At 46.3% G+C, this 25,478-nt stretch overlaps 1 protein-coding gene across 7 annotated transcripts in view; it reads right to left on the minus strand.

The window, feature by feature from the left end:
* The window catches only part of RBFOX1 (RNA binding fox-1 homolog 1), a 2,489,097-nt gene that overhangs the window by 2,123,434 nt on the left and 340,185 nt on the right, over positions 1-25,478 (minus strand). For all 7 annotated transcript variants that reach the window (XM_030799104.1, XM_030799108.1, XM_030799109.1 and 4 more), the window contains exon 3: positions 1,688-1,747. In XM_030799104.1, the coding sequence (XP_030654964.1) occupies positions 1,688-1,747 (60 nt within the window). The remainder of the gene's footprint in view (positions 1-1,687; positions 1,748-25,478) is intronic.

The following is a 25,478-nucleotide window of genomic DNA, read 5'->3' on the forward strand; positions in this document are numbered from 1 at the left end:
AGTGGTCCCTTAGAGATTCCAGTTTGCACCAAGCAGTGGGCCCTTAGAGATTCCAGTTTGCACCAAAGGTCAGTATAGCTTGGTGCATAAAGAGGAGGGAACATTCCAAATACAGAGCACACTGATGGACAAGGCCCAGGGCCAAGTAGACTTTTTTTTGTTTTTTTTTTTTGAGACAGGTTCTCACTCTGTTTGCCCAGGCTGGAGTACAGTGGCACAATCATAGCTCACTGAAGCCTCCACCTCCTGGGCTCAAGCAATCCTCCCACCTCAGCCTCCCAAGTGTCTGAGACTGCAGGCACACACCATCAGGCTTAGCTAATTTTTTTATATTTTTTTTTATTTTTTTGAGACAGAGCCTTGCTCTCTTCCAGGCTGGAGTGCAGTGGTGCGATCTTGGCTCACTGCAAGCTCTGCCTCCCAGGTTCATGCCATTCTCCTGCCTCAGCCTCCTGAGTAGCTGGCACTACAGGCACCCACCACCATACCTGGCTAATTTTTTTTTTTTTTTTTTGTATTTGTAGTAGAGACAGGGTTTCACCATGTTATCCAGGATGGCCTTGATCTCCTGACCTCTTGATCAGCTCTCCTCAGCCTCCCAAAGTGCTGGGATTACAGGTGTGAGCCACCGCGCCCGGCCTAAATTATTTTTTGTAGAGATGTTGCCCAGGCTTGTCTCCAACTCCTGAGCTCAAGCAATCCTCTTACCTTGGCCTCCCAAACGGCTGGGATTATAGGTGTGATCCATTGGGGCTGGCCATGAACATCTTTTGATAAAAGAATTTACTCTCAGCCTTGCACTTACCACTAACACAATGTCTCACCATACCTACAATACGATTTCCATTCTGTTATTTACATACCATTTTTTGTCTTTGAGTCAACTCACTTTATGTTAAACTTTTTTTGAAGCAAATTTCATACCACTGCCATTAACGGAAAGCTAGTAGTGATGGCTATATAGAGAAGATCATCATAAAACGAAATACGTAATGATGAATACCAAACAGCAACAGTCTATGTGCCACTGGAAGGTGCCATCTCAAGGTCACCAACAACATACAAACAGCTCACACTTGGGGAATGCACCACACCATGACTGCATTGCCGAGAGGCAGTGCATGAGTGATTTCAGAAGTATCTGTGCAGGGAACTTCCCGGCCACTGTATCCATGGGTGACAGATGAGGGATGCAGGGGAATTCACTGCCATCATCCCAGGTTATGTACCCCAGAGACTCTGAGCCCAATGCCATGGTGCAGGACCCCGGGGCACTCAGTAAGCATTCCTGTCCTTACCAGGAAGACAACCCAATGACATTCGACTTCTTTCACGTGCTCCCACAACCTGGGGCTGTCACACCAGGGGCAAAGGGACCAATTTGCAGACTTGTCACCAACCACTCTGTCCCAGATCTGTCCACCAAGTGGACCTGCTCTTTTTTAGATTTCAGAATACAGCTCTCACACCATGTACCAGAGGCTGGGAATATGGCCCAGGTGTTTCCTAATTGAAATTGTGCAAGTGCTCGGGAAAATGTATTCCCCTCAAACCCAGTTACTTCTCCAGCAAGATCAGTTTCAAGTAAAAACCATTCCCAGTGACTGATGACTGAGACCAAAGAGGCTGAAAAGGATGCAAAAGGAGTTTCAAAATCTAATCTGTTCAGCAAAACGCTTCTACTTACGGAGTCTTGCAGATTGTTCTTGGCACCGGGGAGGAGGGTTGAATTTTCAGACTTGTAGTCCTAGCAAAAAAACAAACAAATAAATAAAAAGGTTGGGGAAGCCGGGTTGAGGAAAAAAATTATAACCTGGAGTAACCCAGTTTAGCATGACCCAGAACGTCTCACCACGTTTAGCCACAGTACCCTCTGTCTCTCCACCCATCCCCTGCAGGGGTCGAGACCTGCACTGCCCTGCGCAATGTTCACTAGCCCGATATTGCTACAGAGCCCAGTGGCTAGTCTCACTGAAATGGGCTGTATACATAAAATATTCACTGGCTTTTCAGGACACGATGAAGAAAATGAATATAAAATACCTCATTAATATTAATATTTCATTAATATTTTTATATCGATTACGTGTTAGAATGACATTTAATAATATATAACAATAAAATAAATTGCTGTTTAAAAATGTAAATATATTAAGACTATCTCAAAGGAAATTTATTATTACAGTTAATTTCACCCGTTTCTTTTTACTTTTTAATGTGGTTACCAGCAAACGCTAAATTGCATCTTTGACACCCCTGACACTCCTGAGGCAGTGCTGGTCTGGGTGTTTCTCAGTGTGGACTCCTCGTCCCAGCCCAAGGACGCTGGGGGTCCCTAACCTTCCACCTTCCACTCCAGCAACAGTTTGCATCTAGGGAGCATCTGCAATGCTATGCACTATTTTTTTTTTTTTTTTTGAGACAGAGTCTCCCTCTGTCACTCAACCTCCCAAGTAGCTGGGACTATAGGCGCCCGCCACCACACCTGGATAAGTTTTCGTATGTGTAGTAGATACAGGGAATCACCATGTTGGCCAGGCTGGTCTCGAACTCCTGACCTGAAGTGATCCACCTGCCTCGGCCTCCCAAAGTACTGAGATTACAGGCATGAGCCACCACACCCAGCCACTGTGCATTTCTTGTGCATTTTCACCCTGAATCCTTACCAGGGTATTAAGAAGTAGGTCTTAACCTCAGCCCCGTCTTACAGGTGAAGAAGCAAAAGAGAGGCTGAGGGTCTTGTCCTAGGTAAAACAGCACTCAGCAGGACTGCAGTGGAGCTGCAGCTTGAACTGAGCGTGTCTACTGCAATCACCGGGATGTGAATCACCATTGTAGTATTCCCAAGGCCTTCGTCCACCTTTCCACAAGGTACAGCACAGGAGCATGTTAAAGCTGGTCACCATCAACTCTAGGGAACTGCTCCTGCCTCAAAAGCGTCAGCAATGCCTAAAGCTCTACACTGTCATTAATCAAAAGTCAGCAAGGCTAAGGCGGGCAGATCACCTGAGGTCAGGAGCTCCAGACCAGTCTGGCCAACATGGTGAAACATCGTCTCTAGTAAAAGTACAAAATTAGCTAGGCTGTGGTGGCGGGCACCTGTAATCCCAGCTACTTGGGAGGCTGAGGCAGGAGAATCGCTTGAACCTAGGAGGCACAGGTTGCAGTGAGCAAGACCATTGCCACTGTACTCCAGCCTGAGCGATGAGACCAAAACTCCAACTCAAAAAAAAAAAAGTCAGCAGGCTTTGGCCTGGGGTCACCCCTTAAACCTCCTGGGGAGACAGAGGGCTGTGTGTGTCTCAAGCAAACCCTGTCTCAAAAGAGAGAGGGTGGGAGAGAAAGGGAGAGAAAGAGGGCAGGACGGAGAGGTGCAGAGTAAGTGGGAGAGAGGAGGCAGGGGAAGGAGAGGTGTATAAAAAGAGAGAGAGAGAGAGAGAGAAAGATATAGACAGAGACAGATGTCAAAAGAGAGAGAAACAGAGGGGGACAGAAGCTACCTACCCTTTCCTGTACCAGCCACAAGAATTACTCAGACCCACCCACAGAGTTCTGGGATTTCTGTTTCTGTACATCATTTCTGAACTTATAATGAGAAGACACATATTTTATTGTTTCTCTTTTTGCACTTTTCTAGTAGACATTGGTCACGGAAAAATCTGGTGACCAAGAAATCAAAAATGTGTTTGTTCCCCTCCTTCCTCGACACAGAGAATGGTCCTCATGCCATATCCACCCTCTAGTTTACTGAAGTGAACAAATAAACTTAAACACAAATCGTGTCCCCTGCTTCCAGCAACTGTCTAAAGTAGTAGCCTGAATGGGGAGAGAAGGGAGAGGAGGTTGATGCAGTGATTTTGCTGCCAGATACGCCAATTCTCCTTTGAGAGAATGTCCATTGGTCTGAGAATGTCTGCCTTTTGTCACTTTCTTTTCAGTCCCACTTTATAGAGGGACCAAGAAAAAACTGTGCTTGATCAACGAGTTAAGCCCAATAGCAGATTTCAACCCAGTGACAAGACCCAAGTGTTATTAGATGCCCTGGGATCCCTATCTACAGGATGGTCCTTTCTTTGAGAGGGGCCTCCTTCTAAGACTCACAGGTGACCCAGCACCTTGCCCAGTTCTAACCAGTCTAGGGACACACACCTGCCGCAGGCAGCACGAATCAATCTGTCTTTCTCAGGAACAGAAACAGAGACCCGTGGAAATGGTCATTGCACTGTGTTGGACTTCGTAAGTCCAAGACCTTGCATGTGAAGCCAGTACTGGCTCCATAGCAACCACCAGCCTTAGGAAGGTAAAATTAGGTTTGAGTCACAATTAAGAGTCTTCCAGGGGAAGCTGATTGGAAGAAAAGAGAATAGAGGATCCAGGCAACCAGTATCCCAGAGCCTGGAAAGAGACAACTCAGGACTTACACTCGAGTATGATCTTACTTAGGAACCTAGCTATCAGATGAAATTCCTATCCAGCTCCCCTGCAGACCCTTCTTCCTCTTTGCCCCTTCCTCACTTCCAAGCCCCTTCCCCCTAGCTAGGGGCTTTCCCTCTCCATATCCCTGGGCCTGAGGTCCCAGAGGCCTGGGGTCCTCTTTAGCTGACTGTCTCTGATTGTGCCGCACTTCCGTGTCATTTTCATCAGAAGGAGCACAGGAAGCCTTCACTCCTAGGAGACAGAAGATGGTACCAACTAAATCTGCTCTTCTCAAGAGACTTTTTCTGCCCTTCCTGCCACTTTTCCACCTCTCCATACCCTGGAACTGGACATGCACCCTAACCCTAGATTAGCACCCTCCTTCTTAACACAGTTCCTGTGTTATCTGAACAAAGCAGCAAGCTTTATGCCCAATCCTGTGTGTCCCTATATCCCTCCTTCACTTGAAAACAGAGACAAGCACATATTAACATTCTAAGTCTGACTGAGTTGGGGAAACAGAGCCGAGTGGTGCGGCAAGGGAGGTAGTGGCCGTCTGACACTGTTCTGCTTTTCAGAAAGCCCAGGTCTCTTCCTTGAATCCTTACAATAAGCCTCCGTATCATCTGAGCTGGCCTGATTCATTCAGATGAAAATTCTTGAGGAGTACAGAGAAGATCTGATCTGCAACCCTTTTTAGATCCCAAACCAGGGCCCCGAGCCAGCTGTCACTCTGGTCACTGTCTGCCGCTCTTCTCTTTCCCCCAAGTTCTGCTCCCTCATTTTCCACCCACTTGTTAGAAGTCTAGTAGCCTTCCCTGGAAACGTATGCCCTCTTGCGCCTCAGTTTGCAGCTTTCAAAAGCTGGGACATGAATCCCCAGCAGCAAGGATTTAGCCAGTTAAGACAATGACCCAGGCAGAGATCCCAGATGGGCCATCAAACATCATCCTCTCCAGATTTGTCATGGGCTGGTGTCAGCTCCCAGAGGTGGCATTAGAAGGTGATATTCTTTGCCTAACAACTGCCTTTAAAGACTCTCTTCCAGACTGGAAATGTCTTTAGGGAGACATGTTTTTTTGTGTGGTTTTAGAGATGGGAGTCTTGCTCTGACACCCAGGCTGGAGTGCAGTGGCACGATCTCGGCTCACCACAACCTCCACCTCCCAAGTTCAAACAATTCTCCTGCCTCACCCTCCTGAGCAGCTGGGAATAGAGGTGCCCATCACCACACCTGGCTAATATTTTTTTTTTTTTTGTATTTTTAGTAGAGATGCGGTTTTACCATGTGGGCCAGGCTGGTCTCCAACTCCTGACCTCAAGTGATCCACCCGCCTCGACCTCCCAAAGTGCTGGGATTACAGACATGAGCCACCGCATTCAGCCACACTTTTTTGGGTATATAAATACTTACATAGACATATGAAAGGAAAATAAATCTTGGGGGCCCCTGAATCACTAAGCTAAAGGGAAAAGTCAAGCTGGGAACTGTTTAGGGCCAACTTGCCTCCCACTGCATTCAAAGTCACCCCTCTACTCACTGAGATAAATGCGTAACTATCTGACTGTCTCCTTTGGAGAGGCTAATCAGAAACTCAAAAGAATGAAGGCATTTGTCTCTTATCTACCTCTGACCTGGAAGCCCCCTCTCCCAGTGTATACCTGTCTTCCTGCCTTTGCTTCAAGATCTCCCACCTTTCCAGATGAAACCAATGTTCACCTTGCATATATATTGATGTCTCATGTCTCCCTAAAATGTATAAAATCAAACTGTGCTCTGACCTTGGGCAGATGTCCTCAGGACCTCCTGAGGCTGTGTCACAGGCCTGTGTCCTCAACCTTGGATAAATAAACTTTCTAAATTAACTGAGACCTGTGTCTCAGATTTTCAGGGCTCACAGACATATTCATGTAATCTTGTGAGTGTTTATATGCCTACCTATGAATAGCCACATCCAGATGTATCAATCTTTGTATCTACTGTCATACAGAATAAAGATGTAGGAGGTGGAAAAAATAAACACTCCATCCTACAGGTTAACAGAAGGCCAAGACCATGGCCAATCAAAGCTTCATGAGCAATGGATGGAGGGTGTGGGGTCAGGGGTGGGGTTCTGGGTGCATGATGAGTTCCCAATGATGTTGCCAGTAAAACCTACGTGGACCAACATCGTGCAAAGCTCCAAGCCAAGGCCATGGCTGACCAAAGCCTCGTGAACAATAGGCAGAAGGTGTGGGGGCAGGATGGGGGTGGTGCATCACGGCTTCCTACGGATGAAGCAGGGAGACCTTCAAGGACCAAGGTTGTGTAAGACAAATGGGGTCAGCAGCTCTGTTACAGGAAAGGGGTCCCAATCCAGACCCCAAGAGAGGGTTCTTGGATCTCGCACAACAAAGAATTCAGGGCAACGCCACAGTGCGAAGCAAAAGCAAGTTTATTAGGAAAGTAAAGGAATAGAAGAATGGCCACTCCATACAGCAGTCCCCAGGGCTGCCGGTTGCCCATTTTTATGGTTATTTCTTGATGATATGCTAAACGAGGGATAGATTATTCATGCCTCCTCTTTTCAGACCATATATGGTAACTTCCTGACATTGCCATGGCATCTGTAATCTGTCATGGCGCTGGTGGGAGTGTAGCAGTAAGGACGACCAGAAGTCACTCTCATCGCCATCCTGGTTTTGGTGGGTTTTGGCCGACTTCTCCAATGCAAATTGTTTTATCAGAAAAGTCTTTTTTTTTTTTTTTTTTATACTTTAAGTTTTGGGATAGATGTGCAGAAAGTGCAGGTTTGTTACACAGGTATACATGTGCCATGGTGGTTTGCTGCACCCATCAACCCATCATCTACATTAGGTATTTCTCCTAATGCTATCCCTCCCCTAGCCTCCCACCCTCTGACAGGCCCCGGTATGTGATGTTCCCCTCCCCGTGTCCAGGTGTTCTCACTGTTCAACTCCCACTTATGAGTGAGAACATACCATGTTTGGTTTTCTGTTCCTGTGTTAGTTTGCTGAAAATGATGGTTTCTAGCTTCATCTATGTCCCTGCAAAGGACATGAACTCATCCTTTTTTATGGCTGCACAGTACCCCATGGTGTGTATGTACCACATTTTCTTTATCCAGTCTATCATTGATGGACATTTGGGTTGGTTCCAGCTCTTTGCTATTATCAGCAAGGTCTTTATGACCTGTATTTGGTGCTGACTTCCTATCTCACACTGTGACTTAGAATGCCTTAGCCATCTGGGAACACAGCTCAGTACGTCTCAGTCTCATTTTATCCAGCTCCTATTCAACATGGAGTTGCTCTGGCCCCCCACACCTCTGACAGCTCTAAAGGTCTACCAGGCCGCCAGGGCCCACTGAACCCTAAAGTGTTCTGACCCCAGGGCTGTGACATATCTCCTTGGGAATTCTGGATGCCAAGAGAAAGAAAGGAGGCTGAGGAGCCTATGAGGCCAGATCACAGCTGTTGGATGAACACAGACCACACACATTTCCACCACACCTCAGAGACTTCCTTCTTGGAGGCAAAACATCAAAACAACTCCTTAATCATGCTCCAAACAGAGGACATAACATAATCAAATAGATTTTTATAGCCTAGCCAACAAGGTGAAACCCTATCTCTACTAAAATACAAAAATTAGGCAGGCATGGTGGTGGGAGTCTGTAATCCCAGCTACTGGGGAGGCTGAGGCAGGAGAATCGCTTGAGCCCAGGAGGCAGAGGATGCAGTGAGCCGAGATCGTGCCACTGCACTCCAGCCTGGACGATGAAGCAAGACTCCAGCTCAAAAAAAAAAAAAAAAAGATTTTTATAATCTCAGAGTGGTATTGAAGAGCCTTCTAATTATGACCCCCAAACCAAAAGCCTTAAAACAAAAGATTTAAAATTCTGCGTACATAAAATTGTATGCATGAAAAAAATATCATAAACAAAGTAGAAGACAAAGGGCAATCTGAGAAAATTAAAACCCACTGAACAAAGAGGTAACATCATTTATAAAGAGCTTCCCCCCAGTCAATAAGGAAAACACCAAAGGAAGTCCATGGAAAAAACAAGCAAAGGAAATGTACAGACGATTTCATAAGATGGTCATGCAAATACCTCTTATGCACATTAAGAAATCCCTATAATCCTTGTAATTAAAACTTCAACCATAATAAAAGAAATGCAAATAAGGCAATATATTATTTTTTACTGAGACTGACAAAGAAGAAATTTGAATAAAGCATGGAAATCATAAGACTCTAGGGCAACAAGTATTCTTTATACATAGTGAAATTATACATTGGTCAACCTTTTAAAAGTTGATAATATTCGGACTAGGGATTCCATTTTTCAAGTGCCTGCTGTTTAAACGTCTGCATGAGTATAACATGACTTGTGCCAAGGATATTCATGGAAGCCCTTTTTGTAATTACAAAATACTGGGAACAACATAAATTCCATTATTCAGATGCCAAGTAAATAAGTTATAGTGAATCCAGACACTGTCAGTTAAGATAATGAGGTAGCTTTATATAGAATGACAGGGAGAAAACAGTAAAATGCACAGTGGTATGTGTAGTACTCCGCATCTGTTCATCGTGTTAAGAATATAGGCATTTCTAGTATATGCATTGAAATCTCCAGAAAACAGAGAAGAAACCAGTATTTTTTAAAAGGCTCATTTTGAGCCAGGCGTGGTGACTCCCGCCTGCAATCCCAGCACTTTGGGAGGCTGAGGCAGGCAGATCACCTGAGGTCAGGACTACGAGACCAACATGGTGAAACCCCATCTCCACTAAAAATACAAAATAAACCGAGCGCAGTGGTGGGTGCCTGTAGTCCCAGCTACTAGGGAGGCTGAGGCAGGAGAATCACTTGAACCCAGGAGGCAGATGATGCAGTGAGCTGAAATCATGCCATTGCACTCCAGCCTGGGTAACAAAAGAGAAACTCCGTCTCAAAAAAAAAAAAAAAAAAAAAAAAAAAAGGCTCATTTTGGCGAAGGAAAACGATGTGGTAGGAGGAAAACTCATTTTATTTTTCTGACCCTTGAATTTTGTACGCTGGGCATGTATTATTGAGGAAAATATTTTTAATGCTGCCTGAAACTTATTTGATTTTTAAGAGAAAATAATTTAAGGGAAAAACACATGACAACATTGGCAAGAACCCTTTGGGTAAGGCTTCATTTCTTGCCATTTTCTGAAAAAAAAAAAATGTTTAGCTCGCACCATGTGGTAAATGAATTTGGGGTCGCTTTGGAGGACAGGAGTCCTTTCAGTGTGATCTGAATGCAGAAATGCTGGCATTGGGGTAATACCTTAATCGATTTCACCAGGAAATATAAACAGCAGGCAAGCCACCAGTCCCCCTCCTGTTCCCAAGGCAGGCAGTACTAATCGATCACTGCATTTTACCACTGAGGTAGACGCACTCTCAGATTTCAACCCAATGCTCCTGGCAAACTGGCAAATCCCAGTGATCCATGTGAGCTGAAGCATCTGCGAACATTAAACCCCATCCTGGGGTAGGGTGACCACAAAGCAATACCCAGAAAGCTGGAAGCATGGCCTCCACCCATATGGTTCCTCAGTGCCCCATCTGGGCGTGAATTCGAATCTTTGACAGACAGTCCGCTACCACCACCCCATTCCTCCACCACGCCCCGAATCACAGCAAGGCAGCCAAGAGCATGCAGCCAGCTTCCAAGCCCATCATAATGACACCCAGGCTTCTCTTGCCCATCCTGAATCAAACCACCCCCATCCCTTCGTAGGATACGCCAGTTAACCTTCAGCAAGGAACTCAGGCTGCCCTCATTTCCCCCAACTTAGAAAATTCTGTGTAAATGTCAGATTAAGCTCTTCAGTCCTCTGCTTTTAAAATGAGAGAGAAAAATTCCCAGATGTTAAAATCTCTGCTTCTCCCCAGGGCAAAGAAATCAATGCAAGTAACCTCCGTTTTTTTTTCCCCCTCTTTGGAACACTACCACTTCCAGCAATTTATTTGACTGACTATACCTTCTATTACCATGTAAATTGTTTCAGACTGCAGGAAAAAAAAAGTATTAATCTCCTCTCAGTAAGTCATAAAATAAAGAAATCAATTTCAAGGTCAATTTAGCCCAAATAACACCTGCTGCCCTTTTTTTTGTAACACGCAGACTCCTCTGAAATGCTAGGCTGTTGTCTAAGGCGTCAAGAGGCAGGAATGGAAAACCCAGTTTCACGTCAGTCAAGGCAGTGACAGGGGAGACCCTGGTACCATGACCCAGTAGCCCCAGGTGTGAGTTTGGGATGGACAAGATTAACAGGATCCAGCAAAGCAACCCTCTGCAGGCCAAGGCAGTGGAGTGGAAGGAGAGCTGCACTGGGGGTCACGTAGAGTTGGGGTCATGCCAGGAGTCTGGCTGGATGGCTGTGTGAGTTCTGGGAAAATGACTTCACCTCGCTGAGCTTCAGACTCTGCACTTGTTAAATTACTTAAAATGAGGGCTAGGTAACCTTACAGAATCCTTCAACCCAGCAACCCAGTCCATTATGGACTTTGCCAAAGGTTACACGTCCTGGAGAACTGGCCTAGAACTAGCCACTTTCATGTAGTGATCCTTCATCAACACGTAGGATAGTGTGAGGGTTAAACAGACTCTGGAGCCCAAATCTCCTTTGATCCATTAATGAGCTATATGGCCTTGGACAAGATACTTACGTTCTATCTTCTGAGTTTCTTCCTCTGGGAGATGGACATAATAATGTTATGTGTTTCTAGGAAGAGAACGCTCATCCTCATTTTTGGGTGAGTAAATTGGATTCAGAGATGGCAAGTGACTTGCCCCAGCTTGGACAATTTAAAAGCAGCACATCTAAGTTGAATGCTGGGACCCCTGAGCCTCAGGCAACTGACCTCAGCACACACCACACTTCCTTGTACAAATCATGCAAGGCAACAGAGGCATTTCCTTGGTACACTCATGTTCCCTCCACCACCGCCCCACAAACCCACCAGTGACGTGGCCAAGTACAGATGGGGGCCAACAGCTTCTTACGGTGGGTCCTGGACCCAGCAGACTGGGGAAACCCATCTTCACAGCATCTCCCATAAGGAGGCGGTCTCTCCCCACCCCACTCCATACCCACTGCCTTGGCCCTGCCATCCCTGATGGATGCCCTCTCTCTGCAGTTTTTCAGCTACATCCAGAAGATTAACCAACTGCCCCTAGGAGGCCATGACATCCAGGCAGCCCCAAACCATCCTCAGCTCTTGTTTCTGCAAAAGCCAGCCCTATATTCTCACCTGTGCATCCAATCAACCACCCAATTGTACCTCTCAACCTGTAAAACACCTCCACCTGCAAAATCCTGTCTCATGTGGGCATCTGTAATGCTACTGCCTGAACTCAGATCATTTTTGTTGCAGTGGCTTCCAAAAAAAGACCACCTTTAATTTTCCACGAATCCGCTGATGGACATTTAGGTAATTGTCACCTTTTGGTTATGATAAATAATGTTACTGTGAGCATTCCCGTACACGGGACATATGTTTGATATGTGGACATAGGTTGATACTTCTGTGGGGTACGTACCTGGAAGTAGAATTTCTGGCTTATACGACAACTCTTTGCTTAATATTTGAGGAACTCTCCAGCTGTTTTCTCAAGTGACAGCTGCTTATGAGGGCTCAGGTCCCTCCATATTATCATCAATACTTACAATTATCTGACTTTTTTGAGACAGTCTCGCTCTGTCGCCCAAGCTGGAGTACAGTGCCGTGATCTTGGCTCACTGCAACCTCTGCCTCCTGGGTTCTAGTGATCCTCCTGCCTCAGCCTCCAGATTAGCTGGGATTACAGGCACCTGCCACCAGGCCTGGTCAATTTTTGTATTTTTAGTAGAGACGGGGTTTCACCATGTTGGCCAGGCTTGTCTCAAACTCCTGACCTCAGGCGATGCACCTGCCTCAGCCTCCCAAAGGGCTGGGATTACAGGCGTGAGCCACTGCACCAGGCCCAATTATCTGACTTTTAGATTCTAGCCATTCTAACGGGTGTGCAGTGGTATCTCCCTGCAGTTTTGACTTGCATTTTCCCCGATGACTGACGATGTCGAGCATCTTTTCATGTGATTACTGGCCATTTGTGTATCTTCTTTGGAGGAAGGTCTATTCGGACACTTTGCCCATTTTTTAATTGAGCTGTGTCTGTATTGTTGAAATTTATGTATTCTAGATGTAAGTCTCTTACAGATCTGCAATTTGCGTATATACTCTCCCACTCAATGGGTTGCTCACTTTTGAACAGTGTCTTATCCTAAAGCATCTTAGTCACGTCAGTTTCAGGTGCGTAACCAATGGGCCATGTCCATTTTCAGAGCTTTCTGCCCTGGCTCCCTCTGGGGCTGAGACCCAGGTTTTGTTCTACTTGCGTTCTTTTCAGGATTTGCTCTGGGAAGGCCATCTGGGCAGCACAGGAATGTTCAATGACAACACAATTCAGCCAGTAGCATTTAAGAACCTGCTAAGTGCCTGCCAGCAGGACAGAGCAGCTAAGAGTGTCAGCATTTCAAGAATACTGTCCTGGTCCAAACCTCATCAACGGTACCTCAGCTCCTCACTCTCCTTGTCTGTAAAACTGGGGATGATGGGGGCTGGCCATGGTGGCTTACACTTCTAATCCCAGCACTTTAGAAAGCAAAGGTGGGAGATTATTGAGGCCACAAGTTCAAGACCAGCCTGTGCCATACAGCAAGTTCCCCTCTCCACAGGGGGAAAAAAATTAATTAGATGAGTGTGGTAGCATATGCTTGTAGTGCCAGCTACTTAGGACCTGCAATGGGGAGATTGCTTGAGCCCAGGAGGCTGAGGCTGCAGTGAGTTATAATCACGCCACTATACTCCAGCCTGGGCAACAGAGTGAAACCTGTCTCGAATGAATGAATGAATAAATAAAATCAGGGATAATAATAGCAATAGTAAAACTATCTACTTGAATCAGGAATAAATGAAATAACATATATAAAGCTCTTAGCATGAGTTCTGGCACAGTCAAAGCCAGTGGTCTCCAAATTTGGCTTTATATGATAATCACCCAGCGAGCTTTAAAAACATGTACTTTAGTTCCCTGTGGCTGCCGTCACGCAATTGCCACCAACTGGGTGGTCTAAAATAAGTGAAATGTATTCTCTCATAGTTATGAAGGCCTGAAGTCTGAAACTAAGGTGTGGGCAGGGCTGGTTCCTTCTAGAAGTTCTGTGGGAGAATTTATGCTGTGCCTCTCCCCCAACTTCTGCTGGCCACAGTGATCCTCAAGGTGCCTTGGCTTGTAGAAGCATCAGTCCCGTCTCTGCCTCTGTTCCTACATGGCCTTCTCTACATATCACTGTGTCTTCTCCCTTCATGTCTTTTTTAAAGACACCAGTTGTTGGATTTAGGTGAGGATAATCTCATCATGACATCCCTAAATTTATTCCATCTGTAAAGACTCTGTTTCCACATAAGATCATATTCACAGGTTCCAGGGCCCAGAACTTGGGCATATCTTTTGGGAGCCACTACTCAACCCACTAAAGCACACCAAAAAAAAATGCCAAGAATTTTGTCCTACCTCACACGAATCAGGTCGGAATCTCCAGCAGTCAAGCCCAAGGATCTGCAGTTCTTGAATCCACCCAGGTGATGGCCACATACAATTAGATGGCGAACCCAGGTCTACACCCTGCAAAAATGCTGCGGTAGTCCTAGAAGCTGATGGCTTTGGGGAAGTCAGGGTCACCCCACAACGTGGTAGGGTATCTATAAGGGGCCTTGTCAGCCTTTTCCTCAGGATATCCCATAGTGTCACAAACCACAGAAGCTCATACACACCTAGCTGCACTCTCCACAGAGGTACGTCAATCAAGACACAGGATACTTACAAGAAACAAATAGCTATGGGCCAAGGGCAACCACGGATCCAGACCATGGCCCATGTCTACAAGTTTAAAAATCCCAACAGAGCCCAAAGCAGGAAACACCCCAGATGTCCATCAGTGGATGAACAGATCAATAAAACATGGCTCAGCCATACAACAGAATATTATTCAGCCTTAAAAAAGAAGGACTGAGTCATTCGACAACAGGGATGAACATTGAAAACATTATGCTAACCAAAAGCAGCCAGTTACCAACACCATACATGGCATAATTTTACTGATGTGAAATATCCAGAAAAGGCAATCCTGTAGAGACAGAAAACAGATTAATGATTTCCAGGGACTGGGGGGAGGGAAGGATGGGGAGTAGCTCCTTAAGGGATACAGGGTTTTATTTTGGGGAGATTAAAATATTTTGGAATGAGATAGAGGTGATGGCAGTATAACACTGTGAATGTATTAAATGGCACTGAATTGTTAACTCCAAAATGGTTAATTTTATGTTATGTGAATGCTGCCTTTATTTTTTACAGAAGACTTCCAAAAAATTCCCAGCAGACCCAGACTTCTATCCCTACCTTTGTGCTTTGACCGTATTTTTTCAAATAAAAATAAATACATAAAACCACAAATTTCTACACACATCCATACAATCAAAAGAAGCTTTCCTCTCTATGCATCTCCAAAGCCATTAAAATTAATAGGGTCTGCATCAGGAATGTCTAATAGAGTTGCCAATTCACTGAATCAAGAAACAGGCCCAAGCAGTAACAGAATTGCAGTCCCCAGTGCAATGAGAACTTCCATCCAAAGCGAGTGGGGACTGGTTAACAATACCCGGTCTTCCTCTCCCATCCGTGTCACAGGGACAGCCTCGGACACCTGAGGGTAACCACACTCAGGAGACAATGACCCACCTGCCTGTGCTGCCACGCAAGGGAAGAGTTCCAAAAAACAGAAGCTGGAGGGAGATAAAAGCCAGCCTACCCTTGGTCTCTGTGCCCTTACGAGGGAACTCATAGCATGAAAAATGTCCACTTGCAAGTGGTCAATGGTAACGGAAATAGACGTAATGAGACAAGAGAAGATGGAACATCAAGAAGTCTTGGCAAAAATGCTGGGAGATGCAGCTTGGTAATAAAGGAGGGCATTAGTGATGCAAGATGAAACTCGGACATATTTCTGGCTCAAGATGCTGAACACAGCACTCAAGTTTTCCCAAGGACGAGAAGAGCAGGGTTGCTGCTGAAGGAGACATGGATTATTACAGAAGCTCTTGCAAAATGAAGTTGGGGAGAATGGCAAAACAAGTGAAGTGTAAAATAAATACTTCCTGAATGTAATCACAAGGGAGAACACTAAAATTAGGATGTCTGACAAGGGCTTTTTATTCAATCTGCCCAGGGTTTCCTCAGGGCTCCTGAGAGGGGAGTTGTCAGTAACCCACATGACATCACAGGCCACTGATGCACAAATGGGATAGTTGGAGCATGGGGTACTGGGCAGGCTGATTGGAGGGACGTGGCCCAGACTCAGTGGAACCAGGAATGCCTGGCACAGCCTTGAACTCCCTGGGCCATTCCCAGAGAGAAGTGCCTCCAAAAGAAGATGGTACCACCAGACAAACTCCACATGGCAGAGGTTCAGGCCATGGGCTCTAGACTGGGGCAGCCCAGCACTGAAGATGCTGCTGTTTATTTCAGCAGACTTATAACCTTGAGCAGTTCACTCCATTTCTCTGAGCCACAGTTTTCCTCTCTGTAAAATGGGGCTAACAGCCTACATCATAGGACAATCCTAAAATAAGAAAATCCTAAAAGCCCAATACATCTTAGCTCTTATCGACCCCACTTTACGGAGAGGAAACTGAAGCCCACCCTAATGTTAAAAGAATACTTCAGACAAGTTCAATCTGATGGAGTTTAATGGAGCAAAGAAAAGAAACAATTCGTGAATTAGGCAGCCTCCAGAATCACAGCAGATTCAGAGACACTCCAGGGTTCCCTCACAGTCAGAACAAATTTCTAGACAAAAGAGTAAAGTGACATACAGGAATCAGAAATGAGATTGGTTAGAGCTCGGCGTTTGCCTTATTTGAACGCAGTCTGAACACTCGGCAGTCTACGAGTGGTTGAAGTATGGCCGCTGGGATTGGCCAACACTCAGCTATTATTACAGATACATACTATTAAGTTAGGTTTTCATTGTTGTCTGCCTATGAAGCTAGGTTACGTTTTGTCCCGAAGAACTCAAATATAGAAGTATGGAGTCCTTCTAAGGCCACATTTAGTTGGCTTTAACAAAAGTTAAACAACATGAATGGATGTTCACAGGTATTGGCTTTTGCTGTGCATGGCATTCTATGGCTGTACTTTTTTTGTTTGAATGTCATTTGAGCTCTGCAAGAACCTGCAAGCCAAATTGCCAGGGTTCAAAGTCAGGCTCAACCTCTCCCCAGCTGTGTGAACTTGCGCATGTTACCTTTTCGTCCCTCAGTTTTCTCATCTGTTAAAAAGAGGACAGAGTGAGAAGTTAAATGAGTTGATGTCTGTAAAGGTCTCAGAATAGAGCCTGACCCCCAAGTGCTCAATATTATCACTGATTTTTAGCTCATCTCACAAACAAGGCCCACAGAGGGTAAGCCTAAGGATACACAGCTGAATGAGAGGCAGAATCTGAAATCTGACTATCATCCAGGCTCTTCTGCCTTCTGTACTTGGGGCTGAACTGGTAACCACCTCCTCAATGAAGTTCCCAGGGTCAACTGAAGCCGGGCAGGAGGCAGAGGTTAAGATGATGGGCTTTGATTAGCCGAGCGTGGGTGTGGTGGTGCATGCCTGTGGTCCCAGCTACTTGGGAGGCTGGGGCAGGAAAATCACTGGAACCCAGAAGGCAGATGCTGCAGTGAACCAAGATCACGTCATTGGCATTCCAGCCTGGGCAACAGAGAAAGACTCCGTTTCAAAAAAAAAAAAAAAAGTGATGTGCTTTGAAAATGCCTGGGTTCAAGTCCCAGCTCTGCTCTGGCTTTGACCTTGGAGGGCTGTTTAACCTCTCTGGTCTTGGTTTCCTCATCGTTAAGGGGGGCACTGTACTTGCACCTCTATTCCACAATACCTGGCAATGCCAATCACGACAGCCAGTGTGGTCCATGTTTTCCACTGGCTCCAGTCCAATGCCCTGTGTGGAAGGTGAGTCTAACTTCGCTAAGCCGTGTCACTGCAGTCTTTCACTCAGCTTGCTCTGAAGGCCTGTGCAGCCAGAGTCATGCCTCAGATGCTCCGAACTCCCCATCAGCCTGTCTCTACCCCAGCCTCACTTCCAGTGGTGCAACCTCATGGAAGTGAGGTCTGCTACTCCTGCGGCCGAGAGTAATACAAGTCCCTGGGATTAGGGCTCCCTTGAGACTGCCTGCCTGCAGAAGAGGGAGCTGTCAGCTCTTTTAACAGTGAAATAATTGCAAGTTTGAATGTGGATTCTATGCTGAACAACTGCAATTAGAAGGCACCTTCTGTTCGAAACAACTGCTGCTTAAACGTAATCCTGCACTGTGCATAAACCCCAAAGGAGTTTCTCAGTTTTGCCTTCAACTACACTTACTCATCTACATTACAGTGTCTTTGGTTCTGTTCCTAAATCTTGCATCACTTCCTACCTCTCAGAGGCTTACCTAACGCCTTACCTGGGCCCACCTTGCAAACTGTCTGCCTCCTACTCACTCCTCCCTCCTCTTCCGCTACTCTGGGCCCTGTCATGAGCTGCAACTATACAGTGTTTCTTTTTGACCCTTGCATCAGCTGCCTGTCACCCTGGCTTGGAGAGCTCTCTGTTCCCATTCTGCCACTGAACTCCTACACATCCTTCATGTCAAAGTCCAGACATCACCTCCTCCAGGAAGCCTTCCCTGAAGTTCCACACTACCCAAGAGACTCCTGTAACGTGCTCTTGCAGCATCGTGCCCATTAGCCCTGTGACACTTCCTAAAGCTTGTAATTAGTTACTTGCATATGCATAATTACAAAGTAGATGGCTGCCTCCACCACTGACTCATGTACTCCATTCCTGTTCCAAGGTTGCTACTGGATTCTCCCTCCAGGAACCAAGCACATCCCCACTGACACACACAGGTATTGAACAAATTACACAGATGGCTTCTTCCTCCCTAAGGAGAGCAATTTGCTGAGGTAGGACCTGTGTCTTCGCCCAATGTCTATTCCTCATAGAACCTAGCACAGTCCCTGGCACATGAAAAAATACTCGGTCTGAACTGGCACAATTTTTAAGCACACTCATGCTTTAGCTTCTCGTTTCTTTTCTGTCAAAAAAAAAAAAAAAATGCACATAGGAGTCCAAGAAAGCCCTGCCCCCTTCTCCTCTGGATCTGTCAAGTGCCATCTACAATGGTGGCTACGTGGGTATTTGCATTTACCTAAGAAGACAGACAACACTTTCCAGTTCATTAAAAATCCATCCCAGGTCTGTGCACACTGACAGCCCTTGAATCATCCCAGCCTCCCCTGAAGAGGTGAGATAAAGGAAAACTGTTTCCTTTGTCTTAGCCTGTCACGTCCTCATCCTTCCCATAGAATGACTGGGAAGGACCAGCGTGGATGCATGTCATTCCCAGCTCTGTCGTTTGAGGAATGGGATCATTAAGACAGGTGACCACGTAAATGCCATCTGCCCTACAGCTTCCTGGGTCTGGGTTGCCCTTGGCTGGAATCCCACACCAGTTTGCCTTTAATTAAACCTAAGTGTAGGAGTCCCCACCTCTTGGCCTCTATGTGCAGAGGCAGGGCAGTGTGAGATGCCGTGAAAGGTAACGTTTGCATCCTCACCCCAAAGGTATCCAGTGTGGGGAGCTCAAAACCCACACAAAGCAGATGTTTGAAGGCTGAAGCCTCCCAAAGGGAACAACCAGCATTGAAGCAGGACCAGCTGGAGCTGGCACCTCAGCCAAGCAGCCCTGGCTCTGAGCTAATGCACACCCAGCTGGCCGCCTGGCAGCGGGTGGCATCCAAGTCACCCAGGGGGTGAAGTAGGGACATCTGTACAACCACTTCTCCCACTCCTTGAGAAGCTCTGCAAGCTCAGTCGGCACTTACCCCTCAGAAAATGGTGCCAGGCGGAGACCCACGCAGCTAAGGATGTTTTCCCACAAGCTCAATTACCAATCAGTCCCTGCAGCTGCTCCCAGATCAGAGTGGAATCCAATCAGCCGGCACTCCCAGAACCCAGAAAAGCCAGGCTGCCCTCACTGGCTCTTCAGACACAACTGTTATTCATGCATCCATCGTTGGGGTCCCCCTGGGCACCATCACAACGCCAGGCCAAGGGAGGCAACTGGGAACGAGGGAGGCAGAGTCCATGCCCTCTTGGGGCTTACAAGCTGTTCTAGGTGATGCTGAGCAGATAAAGAATTAACTTCGAGCTGGGCGCAGTGGCTCACACCTGTAATCCCAGCACTTTGGGAGGCCAAGGTGGGTGGATCACCTGAGGTCAGGGGTTCAAGACCAGCCCAGCCATGTTGGTGAAACCCCGGCTCTACTACAAATTCAAAAAAAAGAAAAAAATTAGCCGGGCGTGGTGGCAGGCACCTGTAATCCCAGCTACTTGGGAGGCTGAGGCAGGACAATCGCTTGAACCCTGGAGGCAGAGGTTGCAGTGAGCTGAGATTGAGCCACTGCACCCCAGCCTAGGCAAGAGAACGAGACTCTGTCTCAAGGAAAAAAAAAAAAAGAGAAAAAAAAGAATTAACTGGGCAATGACTGTGTGGTAAGTGCCATGAAAGGAAAAGTCCAGTGAGCTTCAAGACCTTACCTGGCGCACCAAGTTGTACAGACTAACGTACAGCACAGTCACTGCCTTGCCAGGGCGTGGTTTGAGCAGCAGGAAGAGCTGGAGAAACAGGTGGGCTAGAGGATTGGGGGGTTAAAAGGCCACGCTGCGAGCAGCAGAAGGGTTGAAGCAAGGTCAGGTGTGTGTTTGAGAGGCTGGGGCTGGATTCTACAAGTGCACACATGGATAAGGGGAGCACAGTAAGAGGCCACAAGGGGGATCCCAGAATCAAGGATGCTGGGGGAGGCACATAGAAGGGGAGTGATGAGAAAGAGGAGATCAGGAAGTAGATTTCCTAGGACTGGGAAGTGAAGGTGGGTGGGGAGTTACAGACGGGAGGCAAGAATGCCTGGAGGGTTTCTGCATAAGCACCTGTCCGGCTACTTGCACTAGTTACTGAGCCTGGCGATCCTAGTGGAAGTGCAAGTTGGGTGGGGAGATAGCAGGTCCAGTCTTGACCAATTTAGAGAATTAGGGGTGTGGTCGGGTGTGGTGGCTCATGCCTCTAATCCCAGCACCTTGGCATGCTGAGGCAGAGGGATCACCTGAGGTCAGGAGTTCCAGAGCAGCCTGGCCAACATAATGAAACCTTGCCTCTACTAAAAATACAAAAATTAGCCGGGCGTGATGGTACAAGCCTGTAGTCCCAGCTACTCAGAAGGCTGAGGCAGGAGAATCACTAGAACCCAGAAGGCAGAGGTTGCAGTGAGCCAAGATCAAGCCACTGCACTCCAGCCTGGGAGAGAGTGAGACTCCGTCTCAAAAAAAAAAGGAGGGTGTGTGTGTGTGTGGAGGTTTCATGCACTAGTACTTTTGGGATTGAAGCGCAAAAACACTCCGGCCCGGTGGAGATATTTTCTCTTCATTTTGCCTTCATTCCCTCCATGGTTCATTACTGATACTTCACAGAGGAGTTCCTGAGGATGCGTTTAATTTTTGCCGAGAATCTTGAAGGCCTTAGATCTAACAGCTGTTGGCACTAAATTAATAGAACAACAAGGCAGGCTTTTCCCCCCCATGCTTTTCCCCCCACAGGAGTCACTGTGTGGGAATGTTTGCAGGAAGTACCTGATCTCCCAGTGGTTTTTCGTGTTTTGAAACTGACAGTTTTTATTCTAGCCAATACATTTCTAAATGTCAGACTGTGGATGGGGTTTTTCCTGGCGGGCTTTAGAGCCCAAGGTCCTTCTTGGGATTCGGGGAGGATAAGAGAACTGGAACAAACCTCTCCTTTCTCCACTCCACCCTTCCTTCCTTTTACATACACACACCCCACCCAACAAGTAAATTTTGGCTGCCAGAAAGACCAGACGCCAAGGTGCCTCCTGATGAATGAGGCTAGGTGAGAAGTCCAGGTCATCCATCAGAAATCCCCAGGCCAGGCATGGCGGCTCATGCCTGTAATCCCAGCACTTTGGGAGGCCGAGGTGGGTGGATCACGAGGTCAACAGATCAAAACCATCATGGCCAACATGGTGAAACCCTGTCTCTACTAAGATTACAAAAATTAGCTGGGTGTGGTGGCACGCACCTGTAGTCCCAGCTACTCGGGAGGCTGAGGCAGGAGAACCGCTTGAACCCAGAAGGTGGAGGTTGCAGTGAGCCAAGATCACATTACTGTATTCCAGCCTGGCAAGAGTGAGACTCTGTCTCAGAAGAAATGCCCAAACCCCAGAATCTCTCTACAAATTGTACTTTTCTTCTGAAATTTGACTTGGCCTCATCCCCTCTGCTCTAACGTGAGGCTCTTTATATTAGGCTGCACCAAAAGAAATCAACCTTTGACAGTTTCTAACCTAAAGAAGAACCGTGTCTTCCGCTTCATGGCTTCTATTATGGCACCTGGTGTGAACACGAACTTTGTTTTTTCAGAAATATTAACGTGCTTGATCATGGCACACTGCCCCAGACCTCACTGGGGCTATGATGGAATGTACAGCACAGTCACTGCCTTGCCGTTTTAAACTTTTGCAAATGATCAATTCGAGACCACACCTGGCCTCAAGATTGCAAACGTGTAGTAACAGAATAGTGGTTAAAACCATTTATGGGGCACATTCTGTCAGCACAAGGCCCTGTGCTGGGCATTACATAGATTATTCATTCTGGGGATAAAGATGAGTAGGGGGGAAGAACGCTCACAGGTGTTCATTATATGAACTCAAATAAGGCACCATTTTTCCCACTAAAATGCCACCTGATGAAGCCACTTAGTGTACTAACATAAAAATGTTGAGGTGAGGAGGTGAGACCCCCCAACAGGTCTATGCCTCCCTAACACCCACAAACTGAAGGAAGAGCTTGATCCCACTACAATGCTGCTAGTTACAGAGCCAATCAGACGAACAGGAGCCTCATCAGACCCGGAGTCCGCTTGTTCTTAGATCACTGCAAAAATAATTACACTGCTCTCTTCTGTAGGAGAACAGTTTGCATTCATTTGGGGAAATGTGTGATTTGATAAAGACATCCCACATGGGGCTCCTAGGGATAGTCCATTAAGAGAGAGCAACTTGGAAAATGTCCTGACAGTCTCCTGCATTAGACAATCTGGAAGACGGGGGAAGAGGGAAACTGGGGAGACAGGAGCAGAGGAGGAAAAGGGCCTCCACTGAGGGTTCTGAACTTTAGCAACGGCTCCCGAAGGATATTCACAGCTTAACTCCTCTTTAATCTTGGCCCAAGTGCTGTAATAAGCCACTCTGAGAACTTAATAACTCCTCAGCATCCAATCAATAGCAGCTCTGAAAAATCTCTTCCCTTTATTTATTTAGTTCTCTAGCACTCAGACACTTCAGCTTCTTATTCCCCAAGATATCTGAAGCTGAACTTTTCCTTCAGGAACAGGCAGCTTGCTGACATCCACCCAGAAGGTGGACCTTTAAGAAATGGGCTTTGATGAGAATTCTCTACAATGGGCTTTGATGACAATTCTCTACATTGGAAAGGTAAGAAGCACCAAAGAGATAAATGAGATGGCATTCCTGCCATACCTCCAAAACCAGCAGAAAGTGGATTTTGGCACTTCTCCTAGTTCCTGTTAATGCGAAACCTCATTAGGATCTACGGGGGAAAGGGGCACGATACACATCTTTATAGGATTCATCTGGGAAATGATCACTTTCCAGTTAAGCAACTGCAATACGCACAGATGAACAAAAGAAAAATACTTCCCCTCTTAGGTGGGTGGGAGGGGACTATTTGCCTTGATTTTTTTAAACCATGCTTCTTGGTGAATATAAATGTTGAATTCAATAGAAATACAAGTAGGGAGGGACTGAAGGAGAAAAGGAAAAAGGATCATGAAGTACATCCTAACAGGACCCCATCAAAAAATGAAAATTTCTGGCTAGGTGCAGTGGCTCATGCCTGTAATCCCAACACTTTGGGAGGCCACTGCACTCCATCCTGGATCACTTGAGGTCAGGAGTTCGAGAACAGCCTGGTCAACAAGGTGAAACTCCATCTATACTAAAAAAAATACAAAAATTAGCCGAACATGGTGGCAGGCACCTGTAATCCCAGCTTCTCTGGAGGCAGAGGCAGGAGAATTGCTTGAATCCGGGCAACGGAGGTGGCAGTGAGCCAAGATTGCACCACTGCATTCCAGCCTGGGTGACAGAGTGAGATTCTGTCCCAAAAAAAGAAAAAAAAAAAAGATGAAAATTTCTGCAAATCTCTCTATCCCTCCTCCCAGCCAAAGAAGCAGATGTCTTCACTTCTAAGTGCAAACATGCGTGACCCATTTGCTGCAAACTTCATATCATGCCAGCTTTTGATGCTATTTTTTTTTTGAATGAGAGAAAATTCAGTGTCCTGGCACCAGATTCTCTGGGCACATTCCAGCCCAAGAAGAGGTTACATTTTATGCCAAATAAAGATAGAGTTATCCTTTCTTCCTATTTGGACAGGGAGGCATCAGCCCAATTAGATCAAGCAAGGCAAATGGATTATTCACTGGTTAGGTCCAGACAATTCAGCACTTTCCTGCCCACCTCATGAACCTCTGGAAGCTTTGTCTCAGAGACAGGTAGCTCCAACTCTGGCTGGCATGGGATGTGTGTTCACTTCCGTCAGGAAGGAGTAGATGCCAGGCAGTGTACTGTCAGAAATTACCACTTTCCAGACAGACTGTGATGGCTTTGGGCAAGGAAACTCACTTTTCTGCACTCTTGGTGTATCATCCATAAAATGAGAAAAGTTGAACGTGCATGACATACAGCTGTTAGGATGATCACCTAAGACAGGGGACACGCAGGGCATGTGAACTCAGTGATGGCTGCACCGTGATGGCAGTGATGATGACGCTAATGAAGATGATGATGATGATGATGATGATGATGATGATGATGATGATCAATGGTTTGCTTTTTCTTAACTTCATCCATTCCTTAATACCTGATTTCTCAGAGTTAAAATTAAGAAACAGACTATTCAGAGACAGCAAGTTAGGGTGTGTTTAGAGTAACAGAAGCATTATAATTGTAATGAAATACGTCCCCTTCATAAAGCAAAGGTAAGAAAATAATCCCAATGTGAAATCCCTCAGGAAAGGCTGTTATATCACCAGGTGAATTGCCCTGATTATCAAAAAGTTGTTCAAGTATCCATTTGTTATCTGGTTAGCCAGCGGACGAGGCCAGAAGCCACTTAGCACAGTGGCTTCTGTGCAGCCTTATCAAGCCGCAGGGTATGAAAAGCCCAACTCACAGCACAGTAGCTGGGCAGCAACCATCCCTATAACTCACCTGGGGCTTTGAGAACCATCTCCTTCTGGAGCCAAGCCTTTCTTGCAAAATGAGACAACAAAATAATGCCTTTCCACAGTTCACTGTAAGCCCCCACGTTTCCCTAGAAATGGAGGTCAGAGATGCACAGACTAAAACAGGGAGAAGTGAGAGAAGCAATGATGTTTAAAAGCATGTAACGCATTTTGGGAGGCCGAGGAGGGCGGATCACTTGAGGTCAGGAGTTCAAGACCAGTCTGACCAACTTGGCGAAACCTTATCTCTACTAAAAATACAAAAAAAAAAAAAAAAAAATTAGCTGGGCGTGGTGGCAGGCGCCGTAATCCCAGCTACTCGGGAGGCTGAGGCACGAGAACCGCTTGAACCCGGGAGGTGGAGGTTGCAGTGAGCCGAGATCGTGCCACTGCACTCCAGCCTCAGCAACAGAGACACCATCTTAAAAAAAAAAAAAAAAAAAAGAAAAGAAAAAAAGTAACAATTTTCTTACTTTATCAAACAAAAGCAGTTATTGACATGTGGCAAGCCGGGCTTGGATGAGAATCAGAAACCTATATAGAGGGTTAGGAGGCTAC

The sequence above is a fragment of the Nomascus leucogenys genome, chromosome 18 (genome assembly GCF_006542625.1).
Source record: "Nomascus leucogenys isolate Asia chromosome 18, Asia_NLE_v1, whole genome shotgun sequence".
NCBI classification, from domain to species: domain Eukaryota; kingdom Metazoa; phylum Chordata; class Mammalia; order Primates; family Hylobatidae; genus Nomascus; species Nomascus leucogenys.